The sequence below is a fragment of the Microplitis mediator genome, chromosome 2, assembly GCF_029852145.1.
Source record: "Microplitis mediator isolate UGA2020A chromosome 2, iyMicMedi2.1, whole genome shotgun sequence".
NCBI classification, from domain to species: domain Eukaryota; kingdom Metazoa; phylum Arthropoda; class Insecta; order Hymenoptera; family Braconidae; genus Microplitis; species Microplitis mediator.
Genome location: NC_079970.1, coordinates 3,549,969 through 3,571,020, shown reverse-complemented (window position 1 = coordinate 3,571,020; position 21,052 = coordinate 3,549,969). Strand labels below are relative to the sequence as shown.

At 29.7% G+C, this 21,052-nt stretch overlaps 2 protein-coding genes across 2 annotated transcripts; one reads left to right on the top strand and one right to left on the bottom strand.

Moving 5' to 3' along the window:
- Nucleotides 1-100: 100 nt before the first annotated feature.
- Nucleotides 101-2,615, bottom strand: LOC130663391 (dihydrolipoyl dehydrogenase, mitochondrial). Its single transcript, XM_057462577.1, has 7 exons — nucleotides 2,447-2,615; nucleotides 1,946-2,234; nucleotides 1,499-1,865; nucleotides 1,085-1,429; nucleotides 915-1,006; nucleotides 514-839; nucleotides 101-430 (listed from the first exon to the last, which is right to left on the bottom strand). The coding sequence occupies exons 1-7, from the start codon at nucleotides 2,483-2,485 to the stop codon at nucleotides 365-367; spliced, it is 1,524 nt and encodes a 507-aa protein (XP_057318560.1). The 5' UTR covers nucleotides 2,486-2,615; the 3' UTR covers nucleotides 101-364.
- A 557-nt stretch (nucleotides 2,616-3,172) lies between these two features.
- LOC130663395 (WAS/WASL-interacting protein family member 3) lies at nucleotides 3,173-21,043 on the top strand. Its single transcript, XM_057462584.1, has 6 exons — nucleotides 3,173-3,647; nucleotides 4,070-4,647; nucleotides 15,495-15,549; nucleotides 19,166-19,322; nucleotides 19,405-19,576; nucleotides 19,788-21,043. Exons 2-6 carry the CDS (start codon nucleotides 4,216-4,218, stop codon nucleotides 19,866-19,868), a joined length of 897 nt encoding a protein of 298 aa, XP_057318567.1. The 5' UTR covers nucleotides 3,173-3,647; nucleotides 4,070-4,215; the 3' UTR covers nucleotides 19,869-21,043.
- The last annotated feature ends 9 nt before the right edge of the window (nucleotides 21,044-21,052 follow it).

Below are 21,052 nucleotides of genomic sequence, written 5' to 3'. Positions count from 1 at the left end.
TAATTGTAGTTTGTAATTTTTTATCAAAGGCAACTTCACAAATGAATTTAAATGCCGGCAGGACTTTGTTGGATTTAAATTTTTGACAAATATACATATATATGTTTTAAATAATTTTTAAATTTATTATTTATTAATAAATACAATACTCGCACTTAAGTGGTACGATGTTACGTATATATTTTTTCAATTAGTTTAGTATTTACAATCCTCAAATATTTAATAAAAACGGTGCAATGGCTGATTTATTAAGTGCAGCATCTTTGATTTGTCTTTATTTATTTTATATTTTTTATTTTGGTCTACTAGACACAAGCTAAAATTAACTTGCCAATTGCTGCATCACAAGTAGATGAGGAACTAATTAAAAGTTTATGGGTTTGCCGAAGTAAGCGGCTAGATGAGCTTCTCTGAGAGCTTCCGCACAGGTCTGGAAAAAAAAACATATTAATTATAATGTAAAAATAAAATTCGCAGTTTATAAAATTTATATATTTAAAAAACAAAACGTACTGGATGCGCGTGGCAAACTCTTGCTACGTCTTCGGCGCTGGCACCGTATTCCATAGCGAGGACAGCTTCGTTGATGAGCTCACCAGCACCCGGCCCGATCATGTGGACTCCCAAAATTTTATCCGTCTTCTCACAAGCCAATACTTTGACGAAACCTTCGGTCTCGAGGTTCGTCTTGGCTCTGGAGTTGGCCATGAACGGAAATTTTCCTATTTTGAATTCAATGCCTTCTTTCTTTAGGTCCTCCTCGGTTTTTCCGACCCAGGCTACCTCAGGGTGTGTATATACGACACTTGGGACGCAGTTGTAGTCAATATGTACGGCGCCTAATTAAATAAATCGGTACAATTTTTAAAAAATGTTCAATTACGTGAAATTAATTTAAAAAAAAAAATATTAACCTCCAGCGATACCCTCGACGGTGATAATTCCTTCGTCTTCAGCTTTATGCGCCAACATTGGGCCGTGGATACAGTCGCCAATAGCGAAAATGCTTTAAATAAAATAAAATAATTATTAATTGCCTTCAAGTCTTTACATATATTGTAATGTGATCAATAAATAAACTTACTTAGGAACTACTGTCTGGAATCTGTTGTTAACGGGAATTCTGCCTTTTTCGTCCCTCTCAATACCCATGTCTTCTAATCCTAAATTCTGAGTGTACGGCCTTCTGCCAACGCAAACTAAAAGTACATCACAAACCAACGTTTCTTTTTTACTGGGATCTTTAGCATCCTCAATGGAAACGTTTATTTCTGATCCACTTTTTTGAGCTCCAGTAACTTTGGTACTGAGTTTGAAATTCAAACCCTGCTTGGCCAAAACTTTTTGCATCGTTTTGCTCACTTCTCCATCAATACCAGCACCACCGATCGATGGCATAAATTCAACGGCTGTTACTTCGGATCCCAATCTGTAAATTTATCAATTAATAAATAAATATTCTCAATATTTATACATATTTTTTGATAAAGTAAATTACCGTTGCCATACGGATCCCAACTCCAGGCCAATGACACCAGCGCCGATGACTATAAGCCGCTTAGGTACCGGGTTCAATGACAAAGCACCAGTTGATGAAACAATTTGTTTTTCATCAATCTCCAGACCACCGAATGGTGTCACCTCACTGCCAGTAGCAATTAGTATATTTTTTGTGTTTATCGTCGTGGCTACTGATCCATCAGGACCCAGTGCAGACACTTGATTCTTTCCAGTTATTTTACCATGACCTTTCACCCACTCGACTTTATTTTTTTTAAAAAGCCCGGCGATACCTCCGGTCAATGCTTTTACTACATTATCTTTCTGCTCCAACAATTTGTCCAGATTAAGTTTTACTTCACCAACTGTAATAAAATTTATCTTATTTTTATTACCATTATTTTTATTGATAAGTGTTTTATTATTTACGATAACTCAGACTTACCATCGACTCCTCTATTAGCTAAATCCCCACTGTGAGCCATGTGGTAATAGTGAGAATTATTTAAAAGTGACTTAGACGGAATGCATCCTACATTGAGACAAGTACCACCAAGTGTTGGGTTTTTTTCAACGCATACTGTTTTCATTCCCAACTGGGCCGCTTTTATAGCAGCTACATAACCACCAGGACCAGCTCCAATCACCACAACATCGGCATCCAACGTACTTGCGTACCTTCTCTGCTGCAAGACTGAGAATGTTGGGTTGATGACACGTTTAATGCTTGCAGGCTGAAAAATAATTTTAAATTTCAAATTTAAATCTCCATCGATAAATTTTATCAGCCATCCTCATGATAATTTAATTTTGAATTAAAAATAATTTGTAAATTAATTAACACGTCCTTGGATATTGAAAGACATGCGAAGAAGGTTAAAGCCGAAGCCTATTGCACACTGACTTTAAATAAATCGTAATTATAAAATAAATTATAATTACTTACCCTGACTGTCGTCATTAAACTCCATAAATTAGCCTGCATGGTGTCTTGGTTAAATTACTCCTCGCCAAAAGAATGAATTATTTTATAATTTTCGATTTAAAAAAAAAACCAGGCAGTGAACATCAAAAACTAAACTTTTCGGGCTATCGTTTCATAATCTCCAGCGATTTGATAATCGATGTCTCGAAATACTGCTATCGACAGTTGGCATTCAAATTCAAAGATGGCGCCAGCATTCAAATTCAATCCAGAGGATCCAGAGCCACAGCCAGTGTCAGTCAGTAATTTAATTTAAAAAAAATAATATTTTGATAATAATAACAGCAAATCAGTCAATCGTATTCACGATGACATAATTTCATATAATTTATTTAAATAATCATACATATTTATATATTCAATAACCTCTTGTAAAATTATCTTTAAATTACTCTACACAAATCCCAATAATTATAATAGTATATTTTATAAAATTTATAGTAATTATTTACATGCACTTTATTTTATCTTATCTTTGTTTACTTTATCGCATTTCAAAATATTCTCGATGAATTTTTAAATTTATAGCCGCTGAAATGTTGACGTCATCAAATATATAAATAAAATAACAAATAATTTTTACCAACAATAACAATAATAATAAGAAGGTAAAGTATAAATTTATGAAAATATGTGATAATTTAAATAAAATTAAGTATTTATGTCTTTATTGTTCTGGTTACGCAGGCGCATAAAGTGGCCATTTTCAAGGTGGAGACCCACCGTGTCGTATATTTTTCACACAGGGTGCAGGGTGTTATATAAAAGCAGGAAGTACAAGAGGGGTTGAAGCGAGTATGGTTTTTATGAGTGAGCGTCGTCGTAGTATCACCATCAGGAGGGTTGAATTAAACGAGTGGGAGCAAGAAGGGATGCAAGTAAGGGGCGACAGATGTCCTGTCGATGACGCATTACATGGTGCTACGGTGGTTGTTGTTGTATACCGCTACCCGTCTTCGTAGCTGCTTATGCTGTCACATACTAAAACTCAAGACTACTCGGGATCGGTGTGTTTGTGCTGCTGTCACTGAGATCTCCGCTGATAATTACATCCTTAGAGCCTCCGTAGCGCTTATGAGCATCAGCATCATGGATTAGCAGACTTCTTGGAAATATTTTTAAAGATATGGCGCACGGCTGAGAAGTGTCACTCGCTTTACAAGTATGAAAAGATTTTATTTTATTTTTTTAAAAATATTTTTTACGGTATTTTATTTCAAGACTGGTTCCAATCGGGTTAGCTGAATAGTATACTGTGGAACCACTATTTTTTCTACTTTATTTTCACGCCTTTTTTTGCTGGGAATGTGTGTTAATTTTTTTTAGTTTCATCCTTTGGCAAACTTGTTTTTTGCTGACTAGATGTGTTAAATATGTATATTTTTTTTTCTTGATTTATGGACGATTGGATGTCGTAGTCAATTTATTTTTAAAAAAACATCTTGAGTAGTTTATTTTATTCGCTAATGTAAGATTATGAGTTTAATAATAATGTAGAATGTGGATGTATTTATATTAAGAAGTGAGTTTTAATATTTTTTTCCGCAAGCCGGCAATTATTCTAATGGCTCGTTGCATTCAAAGGTCGGTGTTCGTGGAAAATAAAAGAGTTTACAACATCGACTCTGTAGCTCTCCAACTGAACGTCGTGGGATCTTCAGCCTCTGGGGTAAAAAAAAGGCTAAATAAAACTAGCAGAACGGATATAATACTCGAGAGTTGAGAAGAGGATGTGCGAGATATCAAAGAGCCAGCGGAGGACATATCGGGATCAAGATCCGCCGCGAATTCTCAAAGACGCCGGCAATGATAATAAAATTGGCGGCAATGACAATCCGATGGGCACGATGACGACCGAAAAAGTATCTGCAGTGGTAACGGAGGAGCTGGAATTCTTCAGGAAGCATCAGCAACACCAGCAGAGGTGGGAAGAGGCGTCGATCACGGCCGAAGTCGTTCGCAACCGAGTTGTAGACTCCACGGTCAGTTGTGAGCGAGACAACAACGCGAGTGTAAGTGTTGTGAACGACGCTGCAGTAAAAGTGCCTTCCTTATCATCATCTTCATCAGCATCAACACCACTACCACCACCACCACCACCTCCACCGCCATCATCAATATCATCATCATCCTCTACGATATCCGGGACAACTCCTAAAGAGGTACGTTGTTAATCATGTGCTAATGAGGATATAAATTAACGTTAAACAATAGGTGACGTGAGAATTTCAGACAGGGCGGAGGTTGATGGAAAATTAAACGAAAACAAGAGTGTATTTTTATTCTCCAGCTTATAGTTTAACAATGAAAATTTTATTGCTATCAAATTATTCATCAGACTATTGTACATATAGTTGGATCCCACACACACTTTCGCACACATACACACACATGAATATATATTTGCTCATACATGCATCCTACTACACACATACACTCACACACGTCATGATTCAACTCTCATTTCTTCTTGCACTGAGTACAGAGCTCCAGCAAGTCGCGACCAGCATCCCAACAGAGCCAGGGCATCCCCTTGCACCTGCCTCACAACTATATATACTGCTATGATTTTTTTGTTTTGGTCACGTTCAAGCTACAGGCCGTGCCAAAAGTTATTTTATACTCTACCGTACTCTCAAACTCCGAAAAGTACTCACTTGATATTTATCAACTCTCCATACACAAGAGTACGCACCCACCCAAAGACACTAAAATTTAAAATCCCTTTATCTTTAATTTTCGAGGTTCGTTAAGCCTTTTCTCTAAAAAGTCTTACCCCTTTCTGTTATTATTTTTGGGGCGCCAGAGACCGACGAGTTCAAGTGACAGTGATATACATAGATAATGGAGTAGTACTGAGGGGTTGCTGTATGAATGTCACCGGCTAGTGTATACGCATAGTAGTCTGGTCTAGTTGCAAATGAAAGCAGCGTGGTAGGTCCACGCGGCCGACGTCTATATGAATAGAAAGAGAGAGAGGATTAAATTCATGACGTATCTCGTCGGGTTAATCAATGAGAGATGACGCAGCTGCTGTATAGAGCCACGCTGTGTGAATCTCTGATGTCCGTTTTCAATCCCCTACTTTTATGCTTTATAAACGATTCATTTATTTTTTATACAATCTCTTCCGCTCATTATGTATTCAACAATTCATTATTTCTCTAAGTTATAAAATAACTAGAAGTTTATTAAAATAACAGACCCACAGTACCCGATTTATCTTGAGCGAATATCAAATTTTTAGTGTCTTCTTAAAGTCGGCTCTAGTAAATTAACATTTTTGAATACTGGAATAAATTCTAAAACTAAATCGAATTTTCCCTGAGATTTAAAATGGATTTGACTCCAAGTCTACTTCAAATCGCGACCAAGTATTAGGAAGACCAAGGGAACAGTTCACTGTTTTGTATTTTTCTATTTACTGAATTTTACTAAATATATATACAAATACATGGAGTGGTCGAGTACTAATTCTCTGATCGGGTACTGGGTCTTTTGCTTGAAATTTTTTTCCACAACTACCCTGACAACAGTAAAATATCCTAGAATATTAAAACTTTATACATCTTAAAATTTTATCTCCGGGCTTAAAAGCGTCATTAAGACCCTACCCGGATGCCAGGGACAATGGATCATCGTCTTCTCAGAAAAAGAATGATGCACTGAATTTTTGTGTCCTCTATCTCTATTCCGCCTAGGGATGAAACACATCTCTCTATTCATGTTAGCTCTCTTTTCGACCTGTCTACATATTTTTTTTCTTGAGCCTGTATGGGCTGTCTGCGTTTCGAGGGTCCACAAGCCTCATCTACGTCATTTGATCCTGCGGGCAATGCAGGTTCATCCCTCACGGATTTCTTTGTACAACGCAGTTTAGTTTGCGTGCGGCTTTCAAGACGTTAACTTACGATTTGCTGTCCAGTCGTTGCTTTTTTTTTCCCAAGAATTTTTCATCCTATTTAAATTTTTTGGTAATTAGGTACGTTCGATAAATATAGTAATTTATTTTTCCTACATATATTTATATTTTAATTTGTATATTTTATCTCAGCGAGAGTAGAAGTGTTGATATTTTAAATCTTTCATTTTATTTACAACTGACGTTAACGCAGTGTGGGGTGATCGAGTCTGTGTACATGAGATTTATAGAATTACTGTTGTATACTCTATATATACATACTAAAGTTTATATATATATATATATATATATACCTATAAATGAATACACGATATGAAGTAAAAGTATTACAGTGTAGAGTTGCATTGCAAGAAGTACTTTCTTCAGTTCCGCGCGTTGTTTAAAATAATTCAAAGAGTTTTGCTCCGTAAATTTATATCTGCACTTAAGGTTACAAAGTTTTTTAAATTTATAACAAACCAACACACAGCTGACTGGTGTTTAAATAGCATACCGCTGCAACGTGTACATAAAAATAATCCACGTCACGGTGTTACGAGTGTTGAGTATCCAACCACGTGGAGTAAAACCAACTTTTTTTATTAAACTTCATTACCACAAAATTATTATTGTAATTACAATTATTTTATATGATAAGGTTTTGATACTTAATACTGTTGTGTTTCTCCTTAATATTTTTATTCGGTTCGTTTCGTTATGTTTTTGCGGTCTTTTCTTCGAACGGTATATGCCTATCAGCAAACGCGCATATTACGTGAGTCTATTCTTGTATTAACTCTGGTATACTTATCGTAATCGCTAAGGAATGCTGTCAAGTGGAAAGAAAAGTATACACTGAAAATTAATACAATAAGAATGCTATTGGTCAAAGGGCAAAAAATATTTTATTGTTTTTTTTTTAATTGCAATAGCTTCGAGTTTTAATTTTTTTTATTGAGAAGACAAATTATGGAAATATCCTGACAAGTAAATTATATAAATATAGAGTATAAAATTTTTTTTCAATAAAAGTTTGTACTTAAAATTCTACATACAGTCACGTTGCAACGATTGTCGTCACATTGCATTTATTCGACCTTGTGCCGTTTCATGTCGCGCAGTTTAAGACTTTACAAGACCGACACTGACAGTATTCACTTATAGATATTAACATGTATATATATATAAATATATATATTACATTAGGTGCAATGTTTACATGACATAAACTCATTATTTATTGAGATAAAACTTCACCAATCACTTTTGATCTCTATTTATTAATTGATAAAAATGATTAAGTATAAATATATACATATAACACATATATACGCATAATTTCATTTAAATTACATACGTACTTACTGCTCTATTTATATATTGTACATTTTAATTGACGTATAAACAAGTCTAGTGAGTTTATTTCCTAATAGTTAATAAATTAATTTCCTTGTTTTTATTTTTTGTTACGTAGTTTTAAATGACAGCATTATTTGTTGCAGTACGTAATCAAATTACTTTTTTTTTTATTCACACAATGCTTTATTTGTTTGAAGGATTTAATTTAATTCAATTATATTAATTATATATATTTTTTGAACTAGTTTTTATATCGATAAACTTTGACGATAAAACTATTTTTTTTAAAAGTGTGTCAATTCAAATTTATCACCAGAATTTAAAGAAAAAAATAATGGTCAGCGGCTGATAAAATTTTTATCAGGATTATGAAAGATGACGCTTGTAGGCAGTAATTATTTGGGCTGTCATTTTAGTCATGATAAAAAAAATGATAATAATGATATTAATTAAATTGTTATGGTTATAATGATTGAAGTACGTTATTGAGCGATTAAAAATAACTGGTGACGTGTATGGTTTGTTTAGTGTCATCAAGCCATATATTATTTCGAATGTCATTGTACTCAAGGAAAATAAATTTTTTTCTGTAGGTCATACACACGAGAGCAAGTCAGTGCAACACGATCGATTTTGTCCGCGAGTAGTCAATGTTTCCCGACACAAGTTTCCCGTCTCGCTTTACTTGTTATGTCGGGCCTTGTAAATTGCACTATAAATGTACATAACAGACCTTCCAAGTTTCTCTATAACTACTCCGTATTGTCCTCAAAAGAAAGACGGCATTGCATACCTCTGACTAATTTTTTTTTATAATTATTCGTCTCTTTAATTAAAAATTCACTCCAAATAATTCACTCTGTACTTGTACACAGAAAAAAAAAGAATTTCTTGGTCACCTCGAGAAAATATTTTCATTATAAATTAAAAAAAAAATTTTTTTCAGACGAGAAAAAAATTTTTGCGGCAAGAAATGATTTTTTTCGGTGTATATCTATATCAATACACGTCTACATCTTTATTTATTTATTTTTTCTTACATATTATTGTTTGGTAAAACCACACAAGTGTATTATATACAAGAGACGCAATTGAGTGTAAAAAACTTTCGTTAAAGCGTAAAAAAATTATTCAAGTGTGAAATATTTGCTCGTGTACTAACCGTAAATTACGCGACAAATATCTATCTACAACAATACATACATGTGTTATATATTTATATATACTTACATATGTATATTTTATTTAATAACGTATAGTTAAAACGGATAACCACTGAGAGAATCGCTCAACTCGTCATGACCAGTGGATTCACGTGGAAAAACTTTTTAGATACCGTAAGAACCCGTTTACGTTTAGTTCATCGATTCAGTTGAGTTGTACAAATTAAATTGAACAGAAATAATACAGACCTCTCTTCACTAAATATATAAACATACATATATTTATCTCCAAAATTTACTATCCCAGTAACTGAAATTTTCAAAATTCTTCCGCTCCTTCATCGAATTAAAATCAAAATTAAATTGCACTCTGAATACATAATTAATTAAATTAAAAATTGTAAATTATATATATAACATATTCATAACTTATGTATTTAAATTAAACGCTGTGAAATTTAATATCAAATGATAAATCGATATTTCAACGGCAGTTGACTTCAATTTCCCTTGAGTTGATCATTTCCCGGAGATTGCAAGTTCTGACACTATGATATTTTTATTTTTATGTAAATATATCTATATATACCTATAGATATACCTATGTATTATATATATACTGTAGTAAATTTGAAATTTCTATCAGTGAGAGCGTAGGCAGACAAATCGATACTTTACCATCATTATCAATTAGCCCTCAAGGCATTCGCTCTGAAAGACTGAAAACTTTTCCATTGTCATGATTTCACAAGAATATATATATATATATATATATACAGACAATATATAAGAGACAGTTGGTTTTACAATGATAAGGAAGTCAAAAGTTATTATTATAACAATAATTATATTTATTTTCACTTTTTAAATTTATTTAATTTTTTTTTAATTATTGCTACTAGTACTAAATATTATAATTTTATAATGATGAAAGTTTTTTTATGTCGTATATAATAAAGTAATATATTACTTAGTCACATTATTTTACACTTCTATTATCTTTGTAGACAGGCTTAAAATCTAATCGTCGTGAAAGATGTTGATGCTAACGTGTAATTAAAAAAATAGCGAAAGTCATAATTAAAATGTTCACTTCCTTATTATTAATACAGATGTGAATAAAAAATAATAATTCATATGTATATTAATAATGACATATACAAGTGTCACTTTAATTATAATTAACTACCGAGTGAATTAGCTGAATCTACATACAATTTATATACTTTTGTAAATAAGAGGAAAACATATTTTAGTTTTAAAAAAAATATTTAATTATTTTTACAATAATTGCAATTACTACATCAATTATATCATTATTTATTTTTATACATCTAATAAATACTTATATAATAAATTGAGAAATATTACATCGGTTATATTTTTAATTAACATTTCACTTAAATGTTAATTAATTATTTTTATTCATTATTTGCTATTGCAAGTAATCAACTTTTATTTTTTATTTCATACTTTGCGGTAATTAAATAACCAATTGTTCATTAGCTTTAGCTATTTTTCCATCATAAATTAAAAAAAAAAAATGATTACTCTTAAAAACCGACGGTTTTATTTATTCTCGTAATATTTTGCTAATTTTAACGGCCAAGTGTCATTACATTAGAGAGAAACGAAAGTTTCTCGCGGGCTCGTTGATACGGAAACGAAATAACAGCCACTTCCAAGTCGCTGGATTCAGAAAGTTTTTTCTTTTAGAATTTAAAAATTTTTTTATTTCTTGTTGAGAGAAAATACTATCAATCGATGCACTTGAGCGTGATCTGCGGTGACTTATGTTAACTTGGCTTTGAAACAGTCGAAAAAAAGAGACTTTATAAATTTAAAAATATGTTTATTTAAAGAGCGACTATACAGAAAAAAATAATTCCATGGCGTAAAGAATTTTTTGTTTCATAAATTGAAAACAAAAATTTTCTTGGGGCCAAGAAATCCTTTTTCTGTGTCTAGTAATTTTTGTAAAAGTTTTTCTCTCAAACAAAATTTTTAAACGGAAAATTATGAACGAGGCTCGATGCATTATTCTATAATCTAGCAATCTAAGTTTTCATTTTTCATAAATTTTCATTTGTTTAAGAGAAAAATCTGGACAAATTTTCCATTCACTGCGCAAGTGCAACAAGGATTGTAACGTTCGTCAACTTGAATGTGATAGAGAAAAAAATGCTGGATAATAAATAAATAATAGTGATATATATATATATATATATATTATTTTGTTGACACTATTGTTTCATTGATCTATTTAATTGTTAATGTGTTAGAGAAAGCGCGCAATTGTTCACGCGGCAAATTTAAATATTCAAATATAGATGTATATAATCTAGCAGATTACACGACGGGATTTACGATTGACTTGTTCGCGAATTCTCTTGTACGTGAATAAGAACGGAACATTATGAATATGAATGCCGTTCAAACAATTAAATTACATATATTAATAAATTATTAGTATTGAGTAAAAAAAAAATATTTATGTATACTACAGTTTGTCTTTCTCGTAGAATCATCACGTAATAATTTAAGGAAATAAAATGATATAAATGATGATGTGCAGTGCAGGGAGTAGAGCCTGCAGCTTGTGCGCTGCTGGTGATTGAGTCAGATTGTCAGATTATTATGAGCGCGAGTGAAAGTCCTCGTGGTTAAACTCGGAGCATGTTTTTCCTGACTACATTCAGTCACTGACATGCTCTTGAGCCGAGTACTTGGTTGGACATACGCAAAACAAATTTAAATTAAAACATTTATTATAAATTGTTAATATTACAAGTGGACGATATATTATTTATTTATTTATTTTAAATATTTAAATAATTATTTTTATTATCATTTTTTGACACTGTGTAATTTTTTATGGAGTTAAGTGACTATAAGTGTACTGGGAATATTAAAATGAAAAACATCTGTCGTTTTAATTGGTAATTTTAATACTTTATGTGCTTATTCGATTTAATAATTTATCAGACTGAATTTACTGATAAATATTTTTTCATAACAAATTATTACATATTTCAAATTCAAATTTATTAAATTTTTTTTTAAATTGTGTCCATGAACAATCTGAATAGTACTAGACATTTTATATAAACATTATTTATTTTACATCTCAATTTTTTGTTTTCAATTATCATAAAAATAATATCTCTTTTTCTCATCACTCATAAATTAATATATATACAAATTTGCTCTATTTTTTTTCTACTACTACTACTAACAAAAAATTTAAAAAAATCTATATTTCGTTCCCACATTTTTATTTCAATTCTGCGTCTCAAGTAAAAAAAAAAAAAATTAACCGTCTCCCCTTCTCAGTGCATTAAGATAAAAAACATGACATTCATTACCAATATACACAAAGATTCACGACATCTGTAATATGCCAGTAGTGTAACTTGTGACTACCAGACATTTCTCGTTGTTTCTTTTTCTATAAATGACGTGAACGGTTACGGTTGTGCGTATCTACAACACACATGTCACATACGCACATTTTACATCCACATGCGCACATATCTACATTACATGTAAGAAGTAGTGACCGTAGATAAATAGACATCGAAATAAGTTGAATAAAATAAAATGAAATAAAATAAAAATAAAAAGGTAACAACATACATTCAGGGGCGGTACCCCGTTATATTACATAGGTCACATACTTGATGAGTAAGTCGTCTGGTTTCCTTATTATAACATACATATACATCACACATGATATATAAACATATCTAACTGGTGTAATGTAATGTAAAGTTAACTATTTCGTGTCACCAACATTTATACACATGTGCGCTCGCACCAGGATACACTTTTTTTTATTTTTAAAAATTTTATTTATAACTTCTTTAATAATTAAACTAATTAAAATAAACTACTGACTTTTAATACAATGGTAAAGAAAAAAAAAAAATTATTTTTTATTATTAATACTTGGCATTAAAAATTATTACAGTGATGTAATTGTACACTAATTAATAGTGTATTACTACATTGTGTAAAAAATTATTTATTCAAATTAAATAATAAGTTAGGTAGTGTTACGCGTATGGTTATAGTACTATGGTATATTATTTTACTTCCGGGTGTTTTTTTATATTTTTATTTTACATTAAATTACTTAATGCGTATATAAATATATATGTTTTTTTTTATTGCAACCACAAGTACTAGAGCTGCTACAATTGCAGACATTACATGATCCTGGAGTTAGCAGACAACAATTTGAATTTGAATTTTTTTTTTAACTAATTAATTGCAAGAAAAAAAACTAAAAATATGCGCATGTAGGAAATTAAAACTACAGGCGCAATTATTTGAAATATTTTTTTTTGTAATTTATTGTTTTGAAAAAAATCCAAAAGTTATTAAACCTCGACTTAATTCAGTATCATAAATTACTTAATGCGTATATAAATATATATATTTTTGTATTGCAACCACAAGTACTGGAGCTGCTACAATTACAGACATTACTTGTATTATATACCAAGTAGTAGTATACTATTTACTAAAGGTAGAAAGTTTTTTGAAGCGATTCGTTATATATTTATTTATTTATATATTTGTTGATTTTGAAATGAAATTAAACGTTGACGTGACTATTTTTTTAAGGATTTGAATAAAAGTACGTGGATTTATGAGTGAAAGTTTATTTTATTAAAAATGTGCCAATATCATTTGGAATTAAATATAGCACGCAATGTACATAATTTATTCGTAATTACTGTTGTCATTTGAATATATATTAATAATTAAAATTTTATGGTTTTAAATAAATTTTTTGCTAAAATTAATTGCGCTAATTTTTTTTTAATAAAAAAAAATTACAAGTTGGTTTGGTTTTTTTTGGCTTAATTGCGAGTTTATGAAGAGTCTCGAGTTGGAATTAAGCGACAGCCTGACTTTATAAAATGAGTTAAATTTTAATTATACTTTAATAAATCTTTTTACCCAGTTTGCTTATTTTTTTTTTTAAACTAAACACTCAGTTGAGAAATAAATTTTATTTAAAATTTTTCGTATAGTAAAAATAAATTATGATTGACGTCATTGTTAGTTTATAATTCGTGTTTCCTATGTAAATATTCAAGTCATCAACCAATGAATCAATCATGATTCATATTTTCAGTATCTTAAACCAAATATTTTTAATTTTTATTACTAATAAATTTGAGTGACTTAAATATTCGGTGACCTAAAATTTATTTTTACTTTCTGTTGATAAAAATTATGAAATTTTTAAAACATTAATATTATAATAATTGTGATAAATTAACTCATTTACTGAAACTTAAACACCATAATCTAAATATTAAGACATCACAGTAAATTTCTTAATCACTCTTATATTTTTCTCTGTCATTTGATTTTTAAATCTTCAGTGAAATTATTTTATGTTCAAACATTTTTTCAATTTTATTATATTTATTAATGTAACGGAAATAAAGTTCGCAATTTTTTAATTATAAAGTATATATATAACTGATTAAAGTTTTTACCACTACATTAATTTATATCTCTGTTATAATTTATATTTCCCGCGAAAATTTTTTTTCCCGCCAAAACTTTTTCATGCAAAATTAAATATTCTTATTATTAAAATATATATTAAATAAATCATTATATATACATATATATATGAAACTAACGATAAGTTTCATTGATAAAAAAAAAAAAAATATTAGTACACTCACACAACTTCCTTCCGGACTTGATGACTTTTTTTCTAAATTATTATTATTTTATATGAACTACATATTCTCACCCACAATATAATATACTCAGTACATATTTATTTAACCATTCGATCCATGTGTTCTTGACAAATATGTATAATTATATTCTTTTTTTATTTTTATTTCTCACGATACTCATAAACTACTCAGTCATCAGTAACACAGTATCCATTTATCTATAAAATAATAATAATAAATATAAAAAGTATCATAATAAATTTTCAATAGTTTATCAGCATGAGTATTTCGACTTTATCATTAAAACTCGAAGAAACTTATCAACTTGGTGTCTAAAAACTTTTAGCCAAGATCATAATTAACTAAAATGTCGAAGTTGCTTGTCCGCTGTTTTACTTAAATGATAATAATAACAGCTAAAAACTTTAAAAGTATTTTTTTTTTATTAAAAATAAGTAAAAGAGCGATCTGTAGAGTTATTCTATAGCATTTTGTCTTATAAAATCTAAATTATACTTTCGTTTCTTCCATCTGAGCGATCAGTTAAACGTACAACGCACCTTACACTCTCGTTCCTGTTTCCTATCTAATCGTACTTCGTATTATATTATATGCTCTTAAAGTTAGTGATATTATAACTAGACATGTCGATTTTTAAATCATTCCAACCGTGAAATAATAAAATATAAAAATAATAAAAGAGAAGATTCATGTTTTTTTTTATATTCTTTTTAATATTACGAGAAATTATTAATCCACGTGGCTGACATTCAAACATTTCCGTATTTTTTTTCATTACTTATTTATTATCACAATAATAATTGCAGTTGTAATTAAGAATATGTGTAATTTATATTTATATTTTTTTTTTTTAGGTGATTACTAACGGCCTTAAGAGAGACCCCGATAGCTGCGAGTTTTCAACAAACGGTGAGTCATAAAAAATAAAATACATTATTACTGTGTTATTTATTTAGAAATATATATGAACAAATATCTAACATAATTATATTATTGCGTACCGTAGATCGTAGGGCTTAAATATTTTTAATCCGTGGGTTTAATGACCTGGTTTTATGAGCTCAATTCTTTCAATTACTATAATTCGTCCCACAAAATAAATAAAAAAAGAACCTCTGATTCAAACGACATGACCTGTGAGGGTCACACATGAGGCATTGAAAAACAACCGGCGTCGGTGGAATTTACTGAGGGATTCAACGACTTCCGTTATAAGTTCCGGTTACGAACATTATAAAGAATTATAATCTTTTTAAATTCATCGCCTTATTTTTAAATTCTTCAATTTACTCAACTCGTACACTGAAAAAAATTGGGAGTCAATTCGGAGTGATCGCGGACTTTTGCATTTCAAATTCCCTCCGTCACTCACAATTTCGGAGCTTAAAAAAAACATCACTCTGCATACGGAGTAAAAGGGAGTTTGCTGTTTCTACGGAGTGATTTCCGAGTGATCTAGATTTCATTTCAATCCGCTCTCACTCCTCTTCGGAATAAATTTCACTCCAAGGAAATTAAAAAAATAAACAGTTGTCCGCTACGGATTTACTCCGCGTTTACTCCACTAATTTTTAGAGTACATACGGAGTAAATAGGGAGTTTGATTTTGCTGTGGAGTGATTTTGAAGTCTGGATTTTATTTAAATCCACATTCACTTTAATTCGGAGTTTCAATATCAAAATCCACTCTCTTAAGAAATCAATTTCACTTTGAACTGGAGTTTAAAAATTATAATAAACTCCCAGGAGTAAATTTTACTCCAAGATCATTAAATAAATAATCATCTGCTCCGCATTTGCTCCGGATTTACTCCGCAAGTTTTTCACAGAATATCTTGTGTTCCCTTGTCATGATTATTTTTATAAATATATTTTTTTTTACATCTTAATCGTGTGTAGGAACTAAACGTGCATGCCCATGTTCCTGTCAGTGGTTACAAGATAAAAAAAAATAATAATGATAATATTAAAAATATATAAAGATGAACGCGACCTTCAAACCATGACCCTTCTCTCATTTCTCACGCTATTTAGTCACGGTTTTATAATTCGTAACTGCTATTTTTTATTTATAAAAATCTATTTACATATTTATGTGATTTAAATATTAATATTATCATTAAAGTTAATTATTTAATTTATTTAATCGGCATAAATGGATAATTAGACGTCTTATTATTATATTGCCATATATAATCTTTTAATCTAGACTGACATTGACATGAGAAAGTGTATCGACACAAGTATTTACTGAAAAGGAAGATAAATAAATAAATATGTAGTTATAAATATCTCTCAGCAGTTAATAGACCAAGTTTGTTTAATTAAATTATCGTTAAATTTCACTTTTGTCTCGTAAAAACGAATCATCTGAAACGTCTATAAATTTTTTATTATCTTCAAAATCATTTTCCTGCACCAGCTTTTTATATATTTAGATTTTTAAATCATTTAAGACTAAACACTTTCATTTTATCTGAACTTTATTCAAAGTTTACGACCGTACTTTTATTTTTTTTCTATTTAACAATAAAATATTACGATAAATAGCCGCCGATTTTTTAACGCTACGTTAAAAAATAATGGAATATATTTTAAATACTTTCTAAAGTATTTTTATAAACTCTCGTTATCTATTTATTATTCAATTATTATAAATTCACAATAAATTTATATCTGCGTCTATGCAAAATAAAATATTGACTATAAAAAAAAATATATCGAACATTAAATGGTGAATTTTCAATTTCCTCGCAATTTATCACAAATCGCATCACCATGATATTGCAACCAATCGATAACCATCAGAGCATTTATTAAAAAAAAATAAAAAAATGTATACTCTTGTATGTAAAAATAATCCATAACTAAATTTAAATGATAAATATATTTAAAATAATTCATTTTTTAAATTTCACAAAATAAATTATTTAGCATCAAAGCATTCGAGGGAAAGCGTTACGTTAAATGTCATTATTTTTATTTACCTTGACATTGCGAGAGTAAAATAATAAAAAAAATTAAATAAATTATTTTTTATTCAATTATTATTATTAGTTTCTCTTATTGATTATTAAGTCAATGCTATATATATATATATTTTTTAATTTATATTTTATATATTGTATATAAAACGATATTTCCAAGAGCTATAAATTTCCCGTTCTTTCCATTGCAATTATTTTAATCTGATCAAAAGATTTTCGAGAAAAATGAAACATTTGAAATCCTTATTTTGAAAATTAAAAAAAAAATGGGCACTGTCTGGGAATGGTCTTAATGTCATTTAATCAATCACGGATGAAATCTGGTATTCATGCTGATTTGCGTTGATGGTTTATTGATTGACAATCTAGGATCCAATGGATCGATATTTGACTATTTCCGCAGAATTGACACATTTCCGCTAGTTTTTATTTCTAATAGTCTGTGCACTAAAAAATTGGGTGTGAATTCGTTGTGATTCAGGTTTTTATTAAAATTTTTTTTTGATTACAGTTTTTATTTGAATTCAAATCCACTCAGTAAATAGGGAGTTTGATTTTTCAGCTGAGTGATTTCTGAGTGATCTGGACTTTTTTTGAATCCACTCTGACTCCGATTTGTAGTTTTAATATTCAAATAAACTCCCCTTCGGAGTGAATTTCACTCCGGGAAGATTAAATAAATAAACAGTCATCTGCTCCTTATTTACTCCGCTAATTTCCAACAGTGAGAGTAACATTTGTATGTCATATCAACCTCGTAATAAGACACTGGCCTTTTCTATCTGCAGGGTGTAGAGCTACTGTTAGACATTATCTCTTCACGCACAAATTTTTGCTGGATTATATTTAGATTCTTATTAAATATTCATTTATTTACTTGCTAGAAGGACATATTTACACCCAAGCAAAGTACCGACCGTATAAATAGATGTTAATTACATAGAATATAAATATGAATAATAATAAAAGTAGAGATAAAAAAAGATCCAATAAAACCCCCACGATGATTGATTAATCTTTTCCTCCCACGCTTGTAGTTTGCCTTGACTGACCCACGTACATCACTTCTTTCTATTATATTAGTACACGAAGCCCTATATCAATGTATATAATACTTAGTTATTTATTATAAACGGCCCGGTATGCTGAGTGAGTCAGTATTTCATTTAGTGTGTCGGTAAACTGTGTAAAAATGTGCGAAAACACTTCTGTTAAGGCCCGTATCGCATATCTTGAGTGTAAATTTGCTAAACAAGATGAGGAGACGTCTCATATTTATATTGAAAATGATTTACAAGGTTTATTATTAATATATATCATTTTAAATATATAGATTTCCATTAATACAATTTTAATTTTTTTGGCGGGAAATTTAAAAATTTAAAATTTTTTAAAAATATTCAAAAGAACTAGTTCCCGATCAGGAAACTAGTACTCGATCACTTCATATATTTGTATATATATATTTAGTAAATATAGATATACAAATATATGAGTATTTGATTTTGTATTACTTAATATTTATTATTTATGTTTAGGTGAAGAAATGGCCCCAATAATGGGAGTACCTCCGCCTCCACCTGCTCCTCACATGGGTCCAGATGGTCTAATTTTACCCCGTAAGCCTTACAACCCGTGCCTCATATCCAATAATCATAAAGACCTTCGCAGAGAGTTATTATTCAACCAAAAAATGTAATTATTATTTAAAGCAGCTTAAATTTAAATAATTGTGTAATAAAATACAATAATAAATATTTTTTTTTTACTATTGTAGAGGTAAAAATGTTCTTAATCAGAAAAGTGAACTTCAGAGAGCTCTAGAGAGACAACGAGAAGCAGCAATGAGACGCGAAACAGAAAGAAATCGTGAAGAAAGCTATAAAGATGATCCAAGGACGGCGTTGCAGAGAGCACTTGAACAAAGAGCTCGACAAATCCAACTTATGGTAGACTATATAATTTTTTTCACCACTTAAAACTATCGACTACATAATTTTTATTTTTTACTTCATCGAGATTTTTTATTCATTTAATTTAATTCGATGCGATGAAGTATAAAATTTTAATTTAATGAATAAATTTAACGGTGACTTATTTAAAATAATATAATTACTGGGAATAAATTAATTAATCTGATAAAATATTTGTATTTTTCAGGAACATCCGCCAGCAGTTGAACCACCAAATCCATTAGTGACCGCGAGAGCAAAATTACGGACACGCACGGATTCACAGTGATGAGAAAAATATAAAAAAATAAAATAAAAAAAAAATACCAATTGTCTATTTGATTGAATTGTTACACTCTCTCCTAAGGCAGAGAGAACTACGGAACAAATGGTGGATTTATAACGCGTTAACGTAGTTATTATAATTTATATATAAAGTATAAATATAAATGACATTTTTCTATACGCAACATTTTAAAATGTATATAAAAAAAACAAATATATAATAGAGAAAATACGAGCAGACACCCAGAAATCATCTAGCTCTGGTGTTTGTCTCTTCTAAACTATTTAATTAAAAAAACATTATATTGTTTGAGTGAGAGAGTACGGACTCGATGATAAAGCTGACGCTATTTATTATATATTATAAATTTAATAGTATGTACCCATGTTTCGCTTAAAACAGATATTTTTTTCTCTTTTACATAAAAATTTTTGAATAAACGGAAGGTGAATTTGTAATTTACGTGGGACCACCTGTGCAGTGGGCCACTGCGCACTAATTAAAGGCGCGCTTTTTTAATAACTATCAATTAGAAAATTTAATTATGCGTATGAGATTTTTTTCAACAATTGCATTTTAAGATTCAATCATTTTTGTATTATTTCGTTAATTAGAGAGTTCGCTTCCGCGATTGGTTTCTAATTTGTATTATATAATTAAATTACCATCTAATGTTTTAAGAATTTTATTGTAATTATCCGCAGCATTGTTATTAAATCTGCTATTATTATTATTAATATTTAAAATTAATTATTAATAACAAAGAAAAAATATACTATCACGTAATTTCAATATCATTTTTATCTTTATGTCTAAATATATATAGATTTATATTTATATATATAAGAATATGATGTCAGTAAAAAGTACCACACATTTTTATTTTTTATAATGTTAGTATTATTAATTCTGATTATTAATTAACCAGTTTAAAAAAAAATTTCTTTGTAACAAAAGGAAAAGAACAATTTCTTAATAATAATAAAAAAAAAACTGATTGAGTAAGTGCGCAAATGAATGAATGCACGATTGTAAATACAGATAAGTGTGATAACGTTAAAATACGTATCAGAAAATAAATATCCATCAGTAGCATTGATTATAAATTTTTAGTAACATGATGGTATGTATGCTTGACTTTAAAAAAGAACAATAATAATAATAATTATTTAAACCCACGCATACAT